Raw genomic sequence first — 22,808 nt, forward strand, 5'->3', positions numbered from 1 at the left:
CAACCAGGTCAATGCGGAATGGGTCTAGTTGTCCTCGGATCCATTCAGAACGGGTCTCTCTCTCTCTCTCTAAATATATATTTATGCATATCAGGTCGGATGGGAAATCTCCATGTCCATGTCTAAACGGCCTCTAATAAACACACGTTTTGGCGAAGTTTGGGGGGCTGCCACACTGGGCGCTGTTGTTGTGTGGGGGGGGGGGGGGGGTTTGTTAAGTGCATTTCGGCAGGCAATGGCATCTAGGATTTGATATGTCCCGCCAGATTTCTCTGGTCGGGACCTGGGATTTGAACTGGCAACCCTCCGGCCACTGGTTCGCCTCTACAACCACTAGGCTACCTGCCTGCCACATACAATCTGCCACATACACACACCTGTCAGATTTCTGATGGTAATAGGTTGTCAAAGTAGCCAGATGTTACTGAGGTCATCAAGCTCCCAGCATTCCATCTGACTCATCCAACGTTTAGTCTCTGACACGTCACCCCTTTACCTCACACTGAGTCAGTGGCCATTTTTTTTTTTGCATGACAATCTTGGTGGGGCAAACTGTGAAACCGGTGAAGCAGCGACCTATTACTCAACAGTACATTAAATGTTAGGGCCGACATAAAGCTGTCCCGGCGGCTGAGCTTTCTTTTCAGCACCGTGAATCCTTACCACCTGCTACACCTGGCTATCAGAGGAGACTCGTCTGGCAGCAAAACTGTTCATTCAGCCTCATTTACTGCCTTTTGAAGAAAAACAAAACAGCTGAACCAGCTGACTTTCTTCAATAAATACGGTTTCTACTGACTCCTCGTGGATTTGTGTAACTCGATAAGAACCGGCCTCTCCTTCAATAATAACGAATGCCAACATGACTTTTGAACCACACGCAAACATTATTACATTTATGTTCAGTAAATTCATCATGTTGGTTCTCGTATCGTTAACACTTCGCTCGAAGTATGATCAAGTGCACGTGGTTCGTTTCTGCCTTGTGCACTTTTAATTAGGACGCTGCCACGATTGGAGGTCTGCTGGTTGGTTTCTTCTTCTTTGCCTTGCACACGAAGAGACAACACACATGATGTTAACCCTTGGCGAAGTCACAGCTCTCAGGCACCTCGCTAGCGGAAGGTCAGGCAAAAGAGAACAATAAGGGGGTACGGAAATACAGATAACCCGCGATGGGCCAAACCAATAAGGGGGTATGGAAATACAGATAACCCGCGATGGGCCAAACCAAAATATACACAACTTTTACAATCACGTGTATGTACAATATAGATATGAAAAAGTGTTTGTACACCAAAAACTAACATTAGCTATGCAGCTGTAATTATATTTTTTAAAAACACACTGAATTATTATTATTATTATCAAATTATTAACATCCCCTCTTGACTTGGCCTATTTGAATTGGACCTTGTGTGCAACTTGGTGCATAATCTAGGGGAACAACATCACACTGCGACATGCAAAGCAGCTGCGCCGGGGTAGGCCTTCGTTCAGCACATTCCAAATGGACAGCGACAGAAATCCAGGTAGACATCAGTACAGATCAATTCAGCAAGATGTTGAGTAACTTAACTTTACTCTTAATGAAGTCACCCCAGAGAAAGAAAGAGGGGGGGGGGGATTCAGCGGTTATGTGGTCTGAAAAGGAAGGGAAACACAATCCCAAAGATCCACTTATAGACATTATACTGACGCATTCTTTTTTACATCCGTTATTAGACAGTGGCAACGATGATGATTATGAACATGGTCTTTTGCCTGCTAATGTCTGCAATGCAGTGAAGAAAACGATATGACAACAATAACGTCTAATGTAACTGGTCCCTCTAACAGTACAACTGGCCCCAGCTTGGCCCCCCCAGTTGAAATGGTCTAGAACCGCCACTGTTACAGACCCAACAACATTATATAGTATCCCCTCCTTTTGGAGAAAAGTATATGAGCTCTTTATAATACGCAAAGTAAGCAAAACAATTAAATACATAATTCTAACATTGCCTAAAATGATTAATAAGATACTAATGAGATAGACCTATATACTGTAAGCAATATAACAATTGAGATGTACAAACTATGGCATAAGGGAGAGATGAGTGGATAAGAGGCAATCCGCAATTTCGTCATGAGCGGGCTGAGATGGACGTAGCCTATATGCCTATTCGTTTAGCTACCCAATTTCATGGGTGCTATAATTCGGGCGAGCACGTACCTATTCTCTTCCGTTTGTCGGTTGTGAAGGTCATGGCTGTCCTATATGCTTTGTCTGGCTGAGTCACATTGTTTGATTTCCCCAGTACTCTACGTTTAACAGCGTTGGTCTATATGTGATGCACAGTTCTCGTGTTTTGAGACCCTTTCAGGCAGATGTTTTAAATCCGCAGTCAAATGACCCGGTGGCTTCATGGGTGGGATGTTATAAATACATCTTATATTTTCTTTATGTTTAGTACCAGTCAAACGTTTGGACACACCTACTCATTCCAGGGATTTTCTTTCCCTACAGTGTAGAATAATAGTGTAGACATCAAAACTATGAAATAACATATATGGAATCATGTAGTAACCAAAAAAGTGTTAAACAAATCAAAGTATATTTTATATGAGATTCTTCAAAGTAGCCACCCTTTCCCTTGATGACAGCTTGGCACCGCTACTGACTGGTACTGTATATAAACTCAACATCTTTTTTGAAGCCCATAACCATTTGTGTGAGGTGTATACTTTTGTTTCAAAGCAGATTTGTTTAAGACTACCAAGAAACACTGTATGACCCTGATTTGGTGCACTGCAGTAAAAAGTTAAACCCAGACTTGGACCACACACCCACTCCACCGAATAGCAGGCAGGGAAAGCAAAATAGTGATTACCTTGCGACGCTCACAGTTAGCCACTGCTTCATTCCAAACCACTCATTGTGTCACACCCCGATCTGTTTCACCTGTCTTTGTGATTGTCTCCACCCCCCTCCAGGTGTCGCCCATCTTCCCCATTATCCCCAGTGTATTTATACCTGTGTTTTCAGTTTGTCTGTTGACAGCTTGTCTTGTTTGCTCAAGGCAACCAGCGTTTTGTGTCTCAGCGCCTGCTTTTTCCAGTTTCTCCTTTCTCGCCCTCCTGGTTTTGACCCTTGCCTGTCCTGACTCCGAGCCCACTCTGCCTGCCCCTGAGCCTGCCTGTCGACCTGTACCTTCGCCCACCTCTGGATTATTGACCTCTGCCTGCCTTGACCTGTCTATCGCCTGCCCCTGTTGGAACATTAAACTATTGTTACTCGACGTGGTCTGCATCTGGGTCTTACCTTCATACCTGATACATTGTTGAATTTATGATTTCCGACTTGATTTGTATTAAATGCTTATGTCCAATGGCCGATGAGCCATCTTCATATGACAAGGCCTGAAAAGCATTGCCAGTAGATTGTCGATGTGATTCATGATGACTGCTTATCTTGCAAGCCAGCCAAGATTTTGAAAGTATGATGTCCAATCAAAGCTACGAGAGAGAAACTCAAAACAACAAAAAAAAGAAACGTCCCTTGTTCAGGACCCTGTCTTTCAAAGATAATTCGTACAAATCGAAATGACTTCACAGATCTTCATTGTAAAGGGTTTAAACACTGTTTCCCATGCTTGTTCGATGCACCATAAACAATTAATGAACATGCACCTGTGGAACGATCGTTAAGACACTAGCAGCTTACAGATTTTAGGGAATTAAGGTCACAGTCATGAAAACTTAGGACACTAAAGAGACCTTTCTACTGACTCTGACAAACACCAAAAGAAAGATACCCAGGGAGGAGGCATGAGGACTGCAGATGTGGCCAGGGCAATAAATTGCAATGTCCGTACTGTGAGACGCCTGAGACAGCACTACAGGGAGACAGGACAGACAGCTGATCGTCCTCGTTGTGGCAGACCACGTGTAACACCTGCACAGGATCGGTACATCCGAACATCACACCTGCGGGACAGGTACAGGATGGCAACAACAACTGCCCGAGTTACACCAGGAATGCACAATCCCTCCATCAGTGCTCAGACTGTCCGCAATAGGCTGAGAGAGGCTGGACTGAGCTTGTAGGCCTTTGTAAGTCACCAGACATCACCGGCAACAACGTCAACCATGGGCACAAATCCACCGTTGCTGGACCAGACAGGACTGGAAAAAAAGTGCTCTTCTTTGACAAGTCGCGGTTTTGTCTCACCAGGGGTGATGGTCGGATTCGTGTTTATCGGCGAAGGAATGAGCATTACACCGAGGCCTGTACTCTGGAGCGGGATTGATTTGGAGGTGGAGGGTCCATCATGGTCTGGGGCGGTGTGTCACAGCATCATCAGACTGAGCTTGTGGTCATTGCAGGCAATCTCAACGCTGTGCATTACAGGGAAGACATCCTCCTCCCTCATGTGTTGCCCTTCCTGCAGGCTCATCCTGACATGACCCTCCAGCATGACAATGCCACCAGCCATACTGCTCGTTCTGTGCGTGATTTCCTGCAAGACAGGAATGTCAGTGTTCTGCCATGGCCAGCAAATAGCCCGGATCTCAATCCCATTGAGCATGTCTGGGACTTGTTGGATCGAATGGTGAGGGCTAGGGCCATTCCCCCCATAAATGTCCGGGAACTTGCAGGTGCCTTGGTGGAAGAGTGGGGTAACATCTCACAGCAAGAACTGGCAAATCTGGTGCAGTCCATGAGGAGGAGATACACTGCAGTACTTAATGCAGCAGGTGGCCACACCAGATACTGACTGTTACTTTTGATTTTTAATGTGTCCCTTTGTTCAGGGACACATTATTCTATTTCTGTTAGTCACACTGTGGAACTTATGTCTCTGTTGTTGAATTTTGTTATGTTCATACAAATATTTACACGTTAAGTTTGCTGTAAATAAACACAGTTGACAGTGAGAGGCCGTTTCTTTTTTTGCTGAGTTTATAGCGTGATTTGACGTCATTTTTGTCTGTGGCCAATGACCTTGAGCCTTCTTGGACAGGCAATTCTACTGTAAATCTATGGTAGGGCTGCAGGGGGGCTTGATCGTCCTAGCTCTCCCGCAGATTCTGCGGTGATGTGATGTCCCCGTGAGTGACAGAACTGATGGGGTCATGATAGGGGCTGCACCAAATGTTTGATGTATTATAATAATTGATTATAATAGGTTGTATTAATAGAAGGGGAGGGACTGTGGGACCCCTCCTCCTCTACATTTATAGGGTCCTAGACTACAGATTAACAATATACGGGTATATATTCATTGCGAGGTTTTAGAATTGTTCCACAGTTTTTTCTAAGTCTCTGCCTCTTATAAAGAAATGGGGGTCTGTGAGAAAGCATTTCAAAGATAAACAAAGAGCCCTGCAGGGGAGTAGAAGAGATAAGAGCATAGTCAGACATACCTCTATAAATCAACTTGGAGGAGTGGACATTTCCTGCCGAGGCCTTAGAAAACACTGGAACTATTGTATATCTTGCAAGTTTGTATAGCTGTGTATGCATGGGCTTGGTCTGAGGAGTAGCAGGTGACGACGTATGCAGTGACATCACAGGGGGTTGACTACGAGCAGGATAAAAGCAACTTGGACTTTTCCTACGGGGCGGAACTGTGATGTTTGATCTTCTGTCTACGGCTGTGTTTTGATGAAAATGGTTGTGGTTTATAAGGGCACCTTTTGAGTGTTCCTTATTTGTTAAGTTAAAAAAAAAACGGAGCACAGAAAAACGGAACCAACAGAACCCTGAGCCAATCACGGCTCAACTAGAGATAGACAATGCCAATGCACTGTGATCTCGCTGGCTGCCCCTCCACTACAGACGGCACTGAGCTAGGCTGAAACTGCTGCATCATGGCGCTGCCTTACTCAAAGAAAGAGGCCAAGTTTGTCTGCTGCTTTTGATTAACTCAAGGTTGTTGTTTTTTACGTTGTTTGCTGAAATGACATGTGACACGAATGAATGCCAGAATGACATGCAAAACAGGGCAACTCTTTTGTTGTTGTTTAAACAGGTGGGATTAAAAACATGAATGACGAGTCGCCATTGCACAGAGTTTGCCATATGGTGCTGATACCATATACACTCATATCATGTGATTTGGGACGTGTTGAATGAGTCCAATTTAAATTCACAATGTTTATGGGCATGACAAAAGTAGGCTACTTATTGCCAAAGCAACGGGCAATTCCACAGTGCATAGTTGATTCAATCTCTAGTTGTTGAATCACACATTTTTCTAATGGTAATTTTGCCCTATCTCCCTGTCTCTCTCTCTCTCCCCCTCACTTCAGTCTGAACCTGAGTGACAGTGACATGTTGACCATCCTGGACGGTGATGAAGTCACCACCCATATCCTGGGCCAGTACGTGGGCGGAGCCGGGCCCTTCAAAATACAGTCCACGACCCCTGACCTCACCGTGACCTTCCACTCCGACCCTGCCGGCCTTGTCTTCGGCAAGGGAGAGGGCTTCATCATCAACTACATGGGTAAGAGGGGTGGGGGTGGGGGGGGGGGGGAGAGAGAGAAGAGAAGCAGAGAGGGAGGGAAGGAGAAGTAACAAAATGAATTGATAAGAGACGGTAGCCAACATTGGAGGAATAGACGACTCGGATATATGCCTAGTCGGCAGCCGAGTTGAAACGGAGAGTCAGTGAAAGATAGACAGAGATAGAGAGATAAAGAGGAGGCTGAGGAAATGAGAGAGACAGTGTAATGTCCCAGACTCTGTCTTTCTGTCTCCTCTCCCTTTTCTCTTCCTCCGCTTTACCCTCCTCTCTCTCTCTTTCGCTCTCTCTCTCTCTCTCTCTCTCTCTGCCCTTATTCAATCACATCCTATTTGTCTCACCGTCCCACTTGGCCTGTATGCGTGCGGATAAACACACACATACACAAACACACACACACACGCAATTATTTGGAATGCTCTCCACGTTCACACGAGGAAACACAAACATGCAATCGCATTAGAATATGCACACTCGATCATTCTATATGTACACTGTACACACCCGCACTTGTATACACTTCTTTCACCAGAAATTTAGAACGACATGCCTGCAGAAATACATCTGCAACCCTTATTTTGTATGTGAGAATACATTTATGTAAATCACTATAAGCATTTCTAAATGTTTGTTTGTGTGTTTCCACAGAGGTCTCCCGTAACGACTCGTGTCCGGACCTGCCGGAGATCCAGAATGGCTGGAAGACCACGTCCCATACTGCCCTGGTGCGGGGCGCTCGCATCACCTACCAGTGTGACCCAGGCTACGACCTGGTTGGACGGGAGACTCTTACCTGTCAGCTAGACCTCACCTGGAGCACACAGCCCCCCTTCTGCGAGAAGAGTGAGTTAACTAGGGTGGTTGGGGGAGGGTGTGTGTGTGTGTGTGTGTGTGTGTGTGTGTGTGTGTGTGTGTGTGTGTGTGTGTGTGTGTGTGTGTGTGTGTGTGTGTGTGTGTGTGTGTGTGTGTGTGTGTGTGTGTGTGTGTGTGATTGAGAGTTCTTGCCTAGTGCAAACCCCACTCTGACACCCATTCTCTTCTCTCTCTCTCTCTCTCCCTCCCCCCTCCCCTCTCTTCAGTAATGTATTGTTCAGATCCGGGTCACGTGGAACACTCTACCAGGTCCCTGTCCGACCCGAAACTCCTGGTGGGGACCACCATCCAGTACAGCTGCTACCCCGGCTTCATCCTGCAGGGCGGTGCCACACTCACCTGCTACGGACGAGAGCCTGGCACCCCTGTCTGGACGTCCAAACTACCCCACTGTGTCTGTGAGTACCTGTGTGTATGCATGCGTGCGTAAGTGAATGGATGAGTTTGTGCTACAGTTGGAGTGGGGTAAGTTGAGCCACCTTAGATTCTAGGAAACCCTACACAAAATGTATAATTTGACCAAAGGAAGGAACCACATGGACAATGTGGAAAGCAAGTTTGGTCCAAAAAAGGATTTATTGTGTAAGAGGTTTAATGATGGTTGTATCTAAACCAAAGTAGATCATTGTAAGATTGTTTTCTACATCAGTTGGGGTCTCTGTAAGCTTCAACATGAAGTCCTAAACCTAGCGTGAAAGTGGATCATTGTAGCAGTGTAGGCTAATATAGTTGAAATGTTTGCCTTGGGCGAAGTTGAGCCAACGGCCATGAGGTAAGTTGAGCCAACGACAAGTTGAGTAAGGCATTATCGCAAGGCATTATCGCTGGGATATGAGGTAACAACAGGGCCTGGCTTATGTTAAGTGTGTTAAAAGATGATTAAAATAGAAAAAAAGCGATTTCTATTGTGCTAAATCCCCTTTTTGAGAAACAATGATCGAGGTAGTATTTCATTCAGTACAGAAACTTCTGGGTGGCTCAACTTACCCCATACCCAGGGTAGGTTGTGCCAAGAGACCACTTTATTTCTGGACAAGCTATGTCTTCAAAGCTGTCATGTTTATATGAATTCCAGGGATATACAACATCCTGAAATATAAGTAGATATCTTTGTTAGACAGAATACTATATTTCCCTTGACGGAGTGATGCTGAATGTTTTTAAAAAAAGGGGGGGCTCTACTTACCCCACTCTCCCCTAGTGGGGGGCTCTGCTTACCCCACTCTCCCCTGGTGTGTTTTTCCGGGACGTGTGGCTGCATGTCGACCGTCAGTCACTGTATATTAAACCTGAACAGTGCAGTTCTCTCTCTCTCTCTCTCTCTCTCTCTCTCTCTCTCTCTCTCTCTCTCTCTCTCTCTCTCTCTCTCTCTCTGTCTCTCTCTCTCTGTCTCTCTCTGTCTCTCTCTCTCTATCTCTCTCTCTGTCTCTCTCTCTCTGTCTCTCTCTCTCTCTGTCTCTCTGTCTCTCTCTCTCTCTCTCTCCCTCTCTCTCTCCCTCTCTCTCCTCTCTCTCCCTCTCTCTCCTCTCTCTCTCTGTCTCTCTGTCTCTCTCTCTGTCTCTCTGTCTCTCTCTATCTCTCTCTCTGTCTCTCTCTCTCTCTCTCTCTCTCTCTCTGTCTCTCTCTGTCTCTCTCTCTCTCTCTCTCTGTCTCTCTCTCGGTAGACCAGAGGCTTATTTTAATAGCGTTTGATGTTGCAGAGGTAATCTGGGATGAACACTTGATCTCTGGCGGAGACGACTCGACGGGGGCTGTCTCTCTCTTTGTCCTGCTGACACCGCTCCCAGCGTGTATGTTCATGGTTATTAGAGTGTGTATGAGTGTGTGTGTGTGTGTGTGTGTATGACAACTTCCTCCTCCTCTCTGCGTTCTCATGGTTGTTAATGTGTGTCTATGTGAATGTGCGTGGGGGTGCGCAGCTGCACACGTGCGTGCGCGCGTGAGTGTGTGTGAGGCGTTTAATATGCTAATGCGGTATGCAGATCAGGCCCTTGCCACCTGGAAGAGGGGCGGAGGTTACCCATTAGTCATAGCAGCTCGGCTTGAGGCTGTCAGATCAGGAAGAGAAGCTGTCAATCAAACACCCTACCCTCCTTATTTGTCAGACTGTGTGACTCACACCTCCTTAGAACCAGTTCTCCAGCCCTCTACCTCCAGTACCTCATGCTGTTCCACGTAATTGAGCTATTTCACTTCTAGCATTGATTCAACTGGTCAAGGGCTCGATAAATATTAAGCAGGTTATTGTTGACCCCTTTCTCTCTCGCGCGCGCACGTGCACACTTTCTATCTCTTTCTCTGTCCCTCGCTCCAGCGGAGGAATCTGTTTCCTGTGAGAACCCTGGTCTCCCTGACAACGGATACCAGATCCTGTCCAAGCGCCTCTACCTGCCCAGCGAGTCGCTCACCTTCATCTGTTACCAAGGCTTCGAGCTCATCGGCGAGGTCGCCATTAAGTGTATCCTGGGGAACCCGTCGTTTTGGAGCGGACCACTGCCACTGTGCAGGGGTGAGGCCCAGCCGCCAAGCACCCACACGCCACCCCCGCAGACCTGCATGGAATGGAACATTCCTCACCATGACTTTCCACATAGACATGCTACATGTGAATGGTGCTTGTTTAAGTAATGATAATGTCCCCGTGCATGATACAGCTCTCAGCAGCCATATTTGTAGTTCCTCCACTCTCTGTAGTTGTTTAAGACTGCTGGGCTGTGGTCAGAAGTAGTGCAACTATATAAAAAAATGTATGGTCTCTAGACAGCACTAGAAATAGTGTACCTGCCACCAGTATGATATACTTTATCTACCCTGTCAATGTCTGAGAGAATGTCTGATGTCTTGCAGCCAACCATGACTGTTTTGGCAACCATGCTTTGGAAGGTGAGTCTGTCTGTCTCTGTTTTTGTCTGTCTCTCTCTCTCTCTGTCTGTGAGCCTGCCTGTCTGTCCGTGTTCTTGTCTGCATGTCTCCCACTGGGCACACACTGGTTGAATCAACGTTGTTTCCACGTCATTTCAATGAGATGATGTTGAACCGACGTGGAAGAGACGTTGAATATTACATCTGTGCCCAGAGGGCTGTCAATGAAATGTTTTTTAGCAGATCTCCCCCCTTCTAGTTCTGACTTCGCCGATAACTATTGTATTGAGGAAAAGTGTACTTACTATGCCTGTGATATGTGGTTGTCCCACCTAGCTACAGTATCGTACGATGAATGCACAAACTGTAAGTCGCTGTAGATGAGAGCATCTGCTAAATGACTCAATGTCAATGATGGCGATGCACTCTTTTCCCTAACTACCTGTATGCTGTATTAATTGCCGATGCGTGTTGGACTCGCTTTCATATTTCTTTCCTTTTGTGATGCTTATCTGTTGTTTTGACCTTTTCATTGAAGACGCCATGTCTATTTCTCATTTATTTGAGTATTTTTTTTATCTCCCCCTGCTCTCCTCTTCCCTCCCCTCTCCTTTCTTCTATCCGTCTATCTCCCCCATCTCCTCCAGTTGTTGAGGCAGCAGCCGGGTCAGGTCTGGACGGTGGCAACATGGCATTGGCCATCTTCATCCTTGTACTTCTGCTCTCCGTGCTGCTGGGAGGAGCCTACGTCTACATCACACGGTTAGACCACACGCCCTCTCACCTCAACATTGCACATTTGAATATAGCTGAATATTCTGTATTCAACTCGGTTTAAAAGCTACAGTGCCTTGCGAAAGTATTCGGCCCCCTTGAACTTTGCGACCTTTTGCCACATTTCAGGCTTCAAACATAAAGATATAAAACTGTATTTTTTTGTGAAGAATCAACAACAAGTGGGACACAATCATGAAGTGGAACGACATTTATTGGATATTTCAAACTTTTTTAACAAATCAAAAACTGAAAAATTGGGCGTGCAAAATTATTCAACCCACTTAAGTTAATACTTTGTAGCGCCACCTTTTGCTGCGATTACAGCTGTAAGTCGCTTGGGATATGTCTCTATCAGTTTTGCACATCGAGAGACTGACATTTTTTCCCATTCCTCCTTGCAAAACAGCTCGAGCTCAGTGAGGTTGCATGGAGAGCATTTGTGAACAGCAATTTTCAGTTCTTTCCACAGATTCTCGATTGGATTCAGGTCTGGACTTTGACTTGGCCATTCTAACACCTAGATATGTTTATTTTTGAACCATTCCATTGTAGATGTTGCTTTATGTTTTGGATCATTGTCTTGTTGGAAGACAAATCTCCGTCCCAGTCTCAGGTCTTTTGCAGACTCCATCAGGTTTTCTTCCAGAATGGTCCTGTATTTGGCTCCATCCATCTTCCCATCAATTTTAACCATCTTCCCTGTCCCTGCTGAAGAAAAGCAGGCCCAAACCATGATGCTGCCACCACCATGTTTGACAGTGGGTATGGTGTGTTCAGGGTGATGAGCTGCGTTGCTTTTACGCCAAACATAACGTTTTGCATTGTTGCCAAAAAGTTCAATTTTGGTTTCATCTGACCAGAGCACCTTCTTCCACATGTTTGGTGTGTCTCCCAGGTAGCTTGTGGTAAATTTTAAACAACACTTTTTATGGATATCTTTAAGAAATGGCTTTCTTCTTGCCACTCCTCCATAAAGGCCAGATTTGTGCAATATACGACTGATTGTTGTCCTATGGACAGAGTCTCCCATCTCAGCTGTAGATCTCTGCAGGTCATCCAGAGTGATCATGGGCCTCTTGGCTGCATCTCTGATCAGTCTTCTCCTTGTACGAGCTGAAAGTTTAGAGGGACGGCCAGGTCTTGGTAGATTTGCAGTGGTCTGATACTCCTTCCATTTCAATATTATCGCTTGCACAGTGCTCCTTGGGATGTTTAAAGCTTGGGAAATCTTTTTGTATCCAAATCCGGCTTTAAACTTCTTCACAACAGTATCTCAGACCTGCCTGGTGTGTTCCTTGTTCTTCATGATGCTCTCTGCGCTTTTAACGGACCTCTGAGACTATCACAGTGCAGGTGCATTTATACGGAGACTTGATTACACACAGGTGGATTGTATTTATCATCATTAGTCATTTAGGTCAACATTGGATCATTCAGAGATCCTCACTGAACTTCTGGAGAGAGTTTGCTGCACTGAAAGTAAAGGGGCTGAATAATTTTGCACGCCCAATTTTTCAGTTTTTGATTTGTTAAAAAAGTTTGAAATATCCAATAAATGTCGTTCCACTTCATGATTGTGTCCCACTTGTTGTTGATTCTTCACAAAAAAAATAAAGTTTTATATCTTTATGTTTGAAGCCTGAAATGTGGCAAAAGGTTGCAAAGTTCAAGGGGGCCGAATACTTTCGCAAGGCACTGTATATTGTCCACGGTCATATGGAAACTCTATGACGATTGAATAAACACAAACTGCCCTGGCTACCTTCCTATTTGACATGGTTGAATAACAGGAGGCTGCAACGTTACAGAACATTCAGATAGGAATGTATTGTGTAGAACAGATATTATTCTCTGTCATATGATATTATAATGTCAGCTGCTCTACATGCCACAATTCTATCTGCCACGTGCTTAACGTTTCACCTCAATGTATAGACTCAAATGAATGAGATGTGATGTCATACTCTCTCTCTCTCTCTGCTCATGGAAACAGTGGTGGTGTCCTGAAGGTTCTGGTTGTTTTTAGATTCCTGACACCATGCTGTTCCTCTCTTGGCCACCAGGTGTCGCTACCACTCCAACCTGCGGCTGCCGCTCATCTACCCACACCCTTACAGTCAGATCACCGTGGAGAGCGAGTTTGACAACCCACTCTACGAGACAGGAGGGGTGAGGAAGAACACGCACAAACACACACACGTGCTGAAAACACACACACGAACCTAGTCATTGTATGAGACAGGAGGGTCCTTACTACTGGTTTTTAACATTTCTCTCTCTTTCTTCCCTCTCTCTCAGGACAACCGTGAATATGAGGTATCAATATGAGGACCATCTCCACTGTTGGAATCCCAAAATGAAGCATCCACCCCACCAACCCATCCCCCTACCCTTCCTCCTCCTCCTTAGACCGGCCCAGGTGGAAGTTATGTAAATACAGACTGACTATAGTCTTGCCCCTTTCCCCCATGATCCCAGTGACCCTGTCCTCCAATCACAAAGACAGGAATGAGAGAGAGGGAAGATGAGTCAGAGAGGCAATGGGGGAGAGGAGAAAGGGGAGGACAGGAGATACTGTGAAAGGGGGCTGCAGGATTTTGGGGGGGATAAAGAGACTGAAGCACTTGTGACAAGTTGTCCATTTACTCGTGTCTACCATTAGAGAACAAATACAGAGACAGGGAGGGAATATGTGAAGAAGAGAGAGAGGGGGAGAGAGGTGAGGGAGAGAAGTGGAGTGAGAAAGAGGAGTGAAAGATAGAAGGAAGTGACCTCACAGGACGTGAGGTCATTATCTCTTCCTGGTTGTGCCCCATCTTCCTGCCTGCAGTCATTTCTAAGGCCTGGTTTTACCGTAGTAACTGACCTGTACAATCTCAACCAACCCATAACACCAGAAGATGTATTTATTTTGATGTATATGTGACGTTTTATGCGGATTCATGAATGTACATTTTCATTTTGAGAATACAAAAAGAAAAGACGCACCATGCTACTGACTTCCCTAAATAAATGGTCCAAAAAAAGTATGAAAGAATCTTTCTATCAAAATAAAACACACGCACTTGTCTTTGTTGTCAGTTATTTATTTGAGTGTCCCTCCCTTTGTCACAGGGCAGAACAGGGAATGTGAAGAAGTTAACATTCTCTCCTCTGACACTGTGCAGTGTTGTCCTGCTAATGTAACAGTATATCCACGCACGCACACACAGGCTGTGTCTCAATACTCCTTCACAGCTCCTAGTCTCCTTTCCTTCAAGGACACAGTCTGGTAGGTAAAAGAAATGAATCCATTCCACACACTGGACTTTTTTTGTGTGCACTTCCAGTCACTTCATGGCACAGGAAGGAGATTAGGAGCTGTGTTATTTGTCACGTTCCTGTGTGGAGATCCTATACCACAATCTCTCACACACCAGAGGTGACAGCTGTTGGAACTGGTTTACTTTCATTCTGACCCATCAGCTTTGTTCCCCCTCCGTACACAACAGCCTCAAGAACAAAGTTGCTTTCTGCTTCAATGCCGATTGCTGCTATTCACAAATGAAAAGTTACTTTTGCGAAAGCAGCTACTAAACACTAAACAGTTGTGAAAATTGTGTGTGTACTTGTCTGTCTGTGAGGGCATATGTGTAATTACCCAACAAAACAGCTGAATAGAGAGGGTGTCAGAGACATACAAAGCCCTCGGGATGTAAAGGCAGGCTTGACTGAGTCGTGCAACAAAGTCGACATGATGGTCGAGCGTCAAAAAAAAAAAAAACAGCCTCAGAACAGTGGAGCAAGTATATGAGCTACTGTATGTGTTTTTAATGTTGGGTCTGGGGAGATTTTCCTTCAAATACATTTAAATCCATATGGAAGTTGCCACGGTGACTTCTGTCCTATAGTGTACATATAAGACAGGATAAGGCCATGTGGGTCAGAGAAATCAGTCCTGAAAAGGCTTCAACCACTCCTCTCTTCTCTAATCACAATCTAATGTCCTTTAAGTCACTCTGTTACGCGCCAGTCTTCACCGTCAAACTAGTTCAACTTCCTCTTCCGTCCGTTAAGGCGCGGCAAACATGTCTCTCATGTCAATGTTTTATAGCATGTTGTCGACTTTCTTTTATCACTCAGTTGGTTTGTCGAGCTGCATATCTGTTCTGATTCTGACCTTGGTCACTGGAGTAACAGCGAAGGTTCTAGAATGCCTGATAAGACGGTGTGAAGTTTGTGTTTCATAGTTACTGACAGGCACTGACTCAACGAATAATAATATAGGATCAACTCTAATGCAACACAGAAAGGGTCAGGACGAGAGGCTTGTTTGAATTTGCTGTATCACCATTGTCTTTTATATTTGTAACCATCTTCGTCTTCATCGGATGAGGAGTAGGAAGGATCGGACCAAAACGCAGCGTGGTAAGTGTCCATGATTATTTATTATCACAGACCACGAAAATAACAAAGTGAATGGACGAAATGAAACTCCAAAACAGGAAACAACTACCCACAAACACCAGGTGGGAAAAGGCTACCTAAGTATGGTTCTCAATCAGAGACAACGATAGACAGCTGCCTCTGATTGGGAACTATACCAGGCCAAACGCATAGAACAGAAAACATAGAAAAACAACATAGAATGCCCACCCCAACTCACACCCCGACCAAACCAAAATAGAGACATAAAAAAGAAACTAAGGTCAGGACGTGACAATATTTGCAGACATTTAAACAAAACTTTTCCATCTATGCCATGAAAAGATTCTCCCGTCTGCAGGAATAGGTCTAGGTGTGTTGTGACATTTGTGACATTCCTCTCTAGGTTTCTTCCTAGGTTTTGGCCTTTCTAGGGAGTTTTTCCTAGCCACCGTGCTTCTACACCTGCATTGCTTGCTGTTTGGGGTTTTAGGCTGGGTTTCTGTACAGCACTTTGAGATATCAGCTGATGTACGTAGGGCTATATAAATAAATTTGATTTGATTTGATTTGATTTATGTTGTTAAACAAAAAAACATTTCCAGGCTTTATTTTTGTTTTTGCGGTGCTACGAGGAGAGACCTGCCATAATAGTTTCATCGCAGACAAACACTCGTGTTCTGCAGTGTTGACAGAAGAGAGACAGTTTGTTTCTGTATGAATATGAGACGTAAAATCTCCCTCGGTCTTGTTTCCCTCCCTCTATCCAGAAAGTACCTCTCTCTGTACACTTCACCAAGGTTAGTCTCACTGAAACTAAAACGTCTCTTTTACAAGAAAGACCTCGTTTTTAAAAAAGCAGCGCACACACAGGCGGCCTACTACTTGTGACCAAGAGACCATGACCAAGCACCACCATCTCCATCGGTGATGAGTGTGTCAGCACGGATGGGATTGACAGGGGTCCTGATCTTGGGTGGACTCTATACCCTGACCCAGTTCCGGCATTTTCTGTCTGCCCTGCCGGCGGCCATTCCAGGGTGGTGGTAGACCTGTGACCGTGCCGGTCCAGGGCAGGTGGAGGGTCAGTGCTGATGCTCTTCTGGTGTTTGTGGGAGGGGTGCCTCACACCAGGAAGCCACCATGATGAGGTACATCAAGAGAGAGGAGGGGGAGAGTATTTATTTACTTGTACTTACCCACGTACTTGTATTATTATAACCCCCTATATATGTATTTACCTCTGTACCCTGTCATTTTGATCTATGTCTTATTTCCCACCGTGTGTAGAGCCGTACTGGGTGCCCACCCTGCTGTGTGGTGTGGAGAGGAGACAAGGGTAGTGGCCAGACTGCTGGGTCTGAGGTTGGGCTAATGAGGAGGGGGACAGCACCGAGGTCCTGGACCGAGTGGTCACTGCCTTCCTTCTTGATATCATAGTTTGACACAGGGGGCCAGCTCCTGTACTCTGCAATAAAGACCCTTTCACTCTGAAGAACGCTCAGTATCTCGCTTAGCTCTTCCCCAAGTAGGCCTGGTGTACTTTGCTACACAGATACACATACCTCCGTCCAGAAGACACATATATACGCTGACCTTACTGAACCAAAAAGCCTCTGTCACTACAAACACTGCTGTGATCCCATGCTGCCCCATATCAGCCATACAGACAACCACAAGACACCACAAGACACCACAAGAGTAACAGACACCACAAGACACCGGTGGATTTGACCTCTCTAGCTACAAGGACTGCCTGGCCAAGTGGAGCCCAGCCACACAGGCCATGTGGCACAATGCACTAAGGTGTGTGTGTGGGGGCGGTCCTTTAATCCTTGTGTGGACCTAAAATCCCCCAAATTCATCACAAGGATTGTAAAACAAGGAACATTCTCCAAAGGCTATTTTAAGCTTAGGGGTTAGGTTTAGGGTTACAATTTGGGTTAGGGTCAGTATGCATGTAAACTGCATGATGTGTGTGTGTGTGTGTGTGTATGTGTGTGTGTGTGTGTGTCAGCATGGAGTGGTCCACAGACCAGGTGATGAGGCCAGTGAACGTGAAGGCTATGACGCGGTGGGCAGGTCACATCCCCTAAGACTTAGTGGCAGACATGGATGCCATTGTCCCCATACTGGGGACACAAGGCTGCCACCCCAGAGCCAAGCCACCTAGCTATGGACAGCCTGACCCACAGGTCCTCAACAACACACAGAGGGTAAGGTCACACACACACACACATGGTTTTGCTGATGTAAATCTCATGTCCTCTCTCTGATGAGTTTCGATCAAGGGGGAGACTTTAAAACTCCTGTAACAGGCCTACATATGAAAGGACAGCCCTGGTTAGTCTAGCAGAAGAGCCACCAATCCTCAATGTCTAGATTACTGTTGATTGACTGTTTCTACTACAGAACGAATCAACGTTGGTTCTGTCCACTTCCTTATTTAGACGTCCATGAATAGAAAAACAGATAGAAAGTGTCAGCGCCTGGAACAATGGTCAGTATGACCTCTCTCAGGAAAGACAACAACATCAACCAAAAGTCTGCTGACTCAGCACAGTCAGGCTGAAGTCAAAAGGGAGGCCCGTGTTTGTTCTCTAGACCTCATAGATCTGAATAAGTGCCAGATCTGCTGGTAGAGCTTAGGAAGGAGTCTGGATTGGAGGGAAAAGGCCTTTCCTGTTTGTGTAGAATGAAAATGTTGATCCATGCTGTTAATGCAATTTCTATAAAATCACTTTGATGCCCTGAAATAAACAGTCCACATCTGTGTTGCATGAAATTAAGCAATACAGTATTCTATGCACCAAAAAACTGTTCTCTGGGAGAGCTCCTAATATGTTGATTCATGTAAATGTATCAAAACTATGCTTACTCAAAATTGTAAAGTTTGAGACTTTACTGACATAGCCAACGCATATACCGATTTGACTAGTTAGCTGGCAAGGTTCATACTGTCCGAGGCCGACTAGTTTCGTGTTGACTGAGCAGCTTGTTGCTAGAGAACGACGAATCACTATTTTTGCTAATTTCTATCTCCGCCAACGATCGACTTCTTTTATCCGACCGTCCATTCTTACACAGATACTTCGAGTTAAAAAAATAACTTTGATATAAAACGTGTTTACTGTGGTATGTCGTAGATTTTGTCCCTTCATCCAAAATAATCCATATGATAACGGATATTTATCGAATCCGCAGTTTATAGTTCGATATGGGTGTAACGGCGGAAGGATACGTGACTGTAAGGTATAAATACCACAGCCCTTTGTTTGCGAGAACAGAGTCGTTTCCTGAAGACAGAAGCTAGAATATTCAAGAACGCCGGTGGCTCATTTATTCTGTAAGTAGGGTATTATCCAAAATAAGCACGAATGACTAAACATTTCTCAGACATTTAATTCAGCTTGATGTATATTTCGAACTTAGTGCTTTTCCATTCGTATTGTGTTTGTACAAGCGTACGTCGACGTTAGCCAGTCAGACCAGCTAATTTTCTAGGTTACGTTAGCTACTGCAACTAGCTTGTTTAAGTATAAATATAGCTGACTGTATGGTGTTAAGTTGACTAGCTAAAAAAGGTGTGCAACAGTGGTTATTTACTATTGATAGCCTTCACCTTTATTCGACTTAGCTAAATAGCTAACGTTTATTTGAGCCGCAATTCAAATAGTGACTGACTTAATGTGAAACACAGCTCGTGAACTAAACCCAACTTGCTAAGATCTCATATTTGCCTGAACGGGCATTAAATGATGTACTTAATTTCAGTTAGGCCTATTGTTAGGATTCTGAACTTGATGTGTTTATTAACAGGAGAACGTTAAATACGTGTCGACAATGAAATGGCTGCTCCATAGAATTTCCAAATGTTCAACCAGCTTGTCAGTACTTGAGGACTATCAGATTATAAAATACATTTTAGAAATAGGCGGGGTTTAGGGCTATGTGGCGTGTTAACAAGTGACGACCCAAGATGGTTCTAAAATGGTGGCACCTGGAGCCTGCTGATGTAAACGTCAGCCGAGTACTGCCCCCAATGGGAGGCTCTGCGCTGCCCTATTTAGAAATTCGCCCACGAAATTGATATGAACACTAGATTGACACCTACAGTTTGAATCATGTATAGCCTGTTTAATTTTAATCAGAAATTGCTTTATTCTTGGGAGCAGTTTATTCTAATATTTATTTTATCTATCTTAGTGTCAAGATGCAGATCTTTGTGAAGACACTTACCGGCAAGACCATCACCCTGGAGGTCGAGCCCAGTGACACCATCGAGAATGTGAAGGCCAAGATCCAGGACAAGGAGGGCATCCCCCCAGACCAGCAGCGCTTGATCTTCGCTGGTAAGCAGCTGGAAGATGGTCGCACTCTCTCCGACTACAACATCCAGAAGGAGTCCACCCTCCATCTTGTGCTCCGTCTGAGGGGTGGTATGCAGATCTTCGTGAAGACCCTTACCGGCAAGACCATCACCCTGGAGGTTGAGCCCAGTGACACCATCGAGAATGTGAAGGCCAAGATCCAGGACAAGGAGGGCATCCCCCCAGACCAGCAGCGCTTGATCTTCGCTGGTAAGCAGCTGGAAGATGGTCGCACTCTCTCCGACTACAACATCCAGAAGGAGTCCACCCTCCATCTTGTGCTCCGTCTGAGGGGAGGTATGCAGATCTTCGTGAAGACCCTTACCGGCAAGACCATCACCCTGGAGGTCGAGCCCAGTGACACCATTGAGAACGTCAAGGCCAAGATCCAGGACAAGGAGGGCATCCCCCCAGACCAGCAGCGCTTGATCTTCGCTGGTAAGCAGCTGGAAGATGGTCGCACTCTCTCTGATTACAACATCCAGAAGGAGTCCACCCTCCATCTTGTGCTCCGTCTGAGGGGAGGTATGCAGATCTTCGTGAAGACCCTTACCGGCAAGACCATCACCCTGGAGGTCGAGCCCAGTGACACCATCGAGAACGTCAAGGCCAAGATCCAGGACAAGGAGGGCATCCCCCCAGACCAGCAGCGCTTGATCTTCGCTGGTAAGCAGCTGGAAGATGGTCGCACGCTCTCTGACTACAACATCCAGAAGGAGTCCACTCTTCACCTGGTCCTGCGTCTCCGTGGTGGCAACTAAGCAGCTTCTCCTCTGCTCTTAACGATGTCTCATCTTAACCCCCATCTTAATCTCCAATCCCACCCATTGACCGCTTCTTCCCTCTAACCCCACCCTCTGACTTACTTTCCCCTCTCCCCTAACCTCTCATCCCAGCTCTTCATTCCTTTAAATTTCAATAAAGTTCAAGCATTCCTGATATCATTGTCTTTGAAGTGAAATATTTGAAGTACAAAGCTTTGAAGGAAGTTCTATTTTGGGCTATGTTTCAATGTTAAACCTAATGAAATGCCTCATGCTTTTAGAGGTGTGAGTACAGTACTATATTAAATAACTCATTTCAACTTCTGAAGTTATCTGTGGTGAAGTTGGGAGGTACTTCATTGTAAATAGATGGGCTGGTCACAGTAATGGATGTACATAAGACATTGCAGTCGAGGGATGTCTGTAAATACCTATGGAGGTAATTGACACCTTAGCACTACCACTTGTACTTGTACAATCATTCAAAATTAAAGATTAGTTTACATTAAACCTGGAAACATGTTTTCACAGTACTATAATAGCTATTCAGTGCCTACATTAAAATGTCAATACTACAAGATGCTGAAACACACTGCAGATTGCATTTTCCATTAAGGTAATTTGTCAATAGATTAAAGGTAATTAGTCTTAATGCTTATATGCAGCTCTAGGAAAATTAAGAGACATCTGCAAAATTTTATCTGGTTTAACATTTTTGTTTAAACTACTGACAATTCAGTGAACTTGTGGAGGATCGGTGATTGTCTGGGAGTGCTTCAGCCAGGCTGGAATCGAGATTTGCCTTTGAAGGACGCATGAATCAAGACGGGTACGCCGTTATCCTGAAACTTGCTTGCTTCTGCTCTGACAATGTTCCGGTTAGTCGGTGTGGATGGAGGACCACCAGATCAAGACCGTCATGGCCATCTCCAGACCTGAACCCCATTGAAAACCTCTGGAATGTGAGGAAGATGCATGGTCACAAGCCATCAAACAAACCCGGGCTGCTTGAAATTTTGCGCCCAGGAGTTACCTAGTCACCCAACATTGTGAGAGACTGGTGGAGAACATGCCGAAACACATAAAGCTGTGATTGAAAATCAGGGTTATACCACCAAATCTTGATTTCTGATCTCTTCCTACGTTAAACCATTAGTATTGTGTTTAAAAATGAATATGAACTTATGTTCTTTGCATTACTTGAGGTCTGACAACACCATCTTTCTCTAATTTTGACCAGTTGTCATTTCCTGCAAATAAATGCTCTAAATCACATTTTTATTTTGGAGAAATGTCAGAACAAAACAACATTTTTAATTTTACCCAAACATACCTATAAATAATAAAATCAGAGAAACTGATAATTTTGAGGGGGGCTCTTAATTTTTTCCAGAGCTGTAGATGTTCATTAAGTCCAGTAGACATGAGGGCTTTAACCCCAGAAATGCTCACCTCAGAAAGCCCCTTGCATAAGGAAGAGCAGGATGCCACTGGACTGAGGGGAGATGCATGTAGACCACGTCACCTTCCTCCAGCCATAGAGACAATGCATTAGTTATATATATATATATCACTTTCACTACCATTGTTTTGTTCCCTATTCCATGTAAATTGGTCATTGTGGTATAGGTAAACACCCATCCATTATGGAGATCTGTAATCCCTGGCAGTGAACCTGAAGTAGTAGACTCTTACTCGTGCTGTGAAGATACCTGCATCTGAAGAGAAGCAAGGAGAAGTGAGCACAGTCCATCTCATAGACACTGACTAATGTTAACTGTAGCTAGCTTCAGTGTGTGTAGATTAATTTGGTTACTGGTCAGCTTATTCATTACCTGTGTTTGGTATGTAGGCCGTGCAAATGTTGGTGGTGACTTTTGTTGTAGACCAGGGAGGTTTCGGTATTGACGGGTCCTGCGACTTCATCAGTCAAAACAGCGGAGAAGGACGCATTTGGTCTGTTAGTGAATTCAAAGATTCACTAACAGCACACCACTACCTTCACCACGCTATATTTTGAAGCCCAAACAAAGGAAAGTCCATATCTTGACAGACCTCGTGCCGCATTATGCCATACTACAAATGTTGAAACATGGAGTGTTTCTGTGAATTAGAAGGTCATATCTAAGGTATTTTAACTGCATTCTCTCTCTTCAGCTCCTTCACCTTCTTGTCACTGGCACAGTGACTGTCCTCAAAGGCTGTTTCCAGAAAATGGTCAATTAGGGTATCAATGTCCTCTTAGA

The 22,808-nt window shown here is 44.9% G+C and overlaps 2 protein-coding genes and 1 pseudogene across 3 annotated transcripts in view; all 3 read left to right on the plus strand.

Moving 5' to 3' along the window:
* Window positions 1-14,093, plus strand: part of LOC139388067 (seizure 6-like protein) — a 51,562-nt gene extending 37,469 nt beyond the window's left edge. Inside the window, exons 10-17 of one of the 2 annotated variants that reach the window (XM_071134586.1) lie at window positions 6,298-6,494; window positions 7,161-7,355; window positions 7,592-7,783; window positions 9,700-9,894; window positions 10,233-10,268; window positions 10,895-11,009; window positions 13,088-13,193; window positions 13,323-14,093. In XM_071134586.1, coding sequence (XP_070990687.1) covers window positions 6,298-6,494; window positions 7,161-7,355; window positions 7,592-7,783; window positions 9,700-9,894; window positions 10,233-10,268; window positions 10,895-11,009; window positions 13,088-13,193; window positions 13,323-13,352 — 1,066 coding nt within the window. In that variant the 3' untranslated portion in view covers window positions 13,353-14,093. The remainder of the gene's footprint in view (window positions 1-6,297; window positions 6,495-7,160; window positions 7,356-7,591; window positions 7,784-9,699; window positions 9,895-10,232; window positions 10,269-10,894; window positions 11,010-13,087; window positions 13,194-13,322) is intronic. The other variant, XM_071134585.1, reaches the window with a different exon arrangement.
* A 1,398-nt stretch (window positions 14,094-15,491) lies between these two features.
* Window positions 15,492-18,000, plus strand: LOC139387802 (protein-tyrosine sulfotransferase 1-like; annotated as a pseudogene).
* Window positions 18,001-18,713: 713 nt separating this feature from the next.
* Window positions 18,714-20,737, plus strand: LOC139387912 (polyubiquitin-B). The gene is made up of 2 exons (XM_071134274.1): window positions 18,714-18,774; window positions 19,635-20,737. Exon 2 carries the CDS (start codon window positions 19,642-19,644, stop codon window positions 20,557-20,559), a length of 918 nt encoding a protein of 305 aa, XP_070990375.1. The 5' UTR covers window positions 18,714-18,774; window positions 19,635-19,641; the 3' UTR covers window positions 20,560-20,737.
* The last annotated feature ends 2,071 nt before the right edge of the window (window positions 20,738-22,808 follow it).

Source organism: Oncorhynchus clarkii, chromosome 29 (assembly GCF_045791955.1).
Source record: "Oncorhynchus clarkii lewisi isolate Uvic-CL-2024 chromosome 29, UVic_Ocla_1.0, whole genome shotgun sequence".
NCBI lineage: Eukaryota > Metazoa > Chordata > Actinopteri > Salmoniformes > Salmonidae > Oncorhynchus > Oncorhynchus clarkii.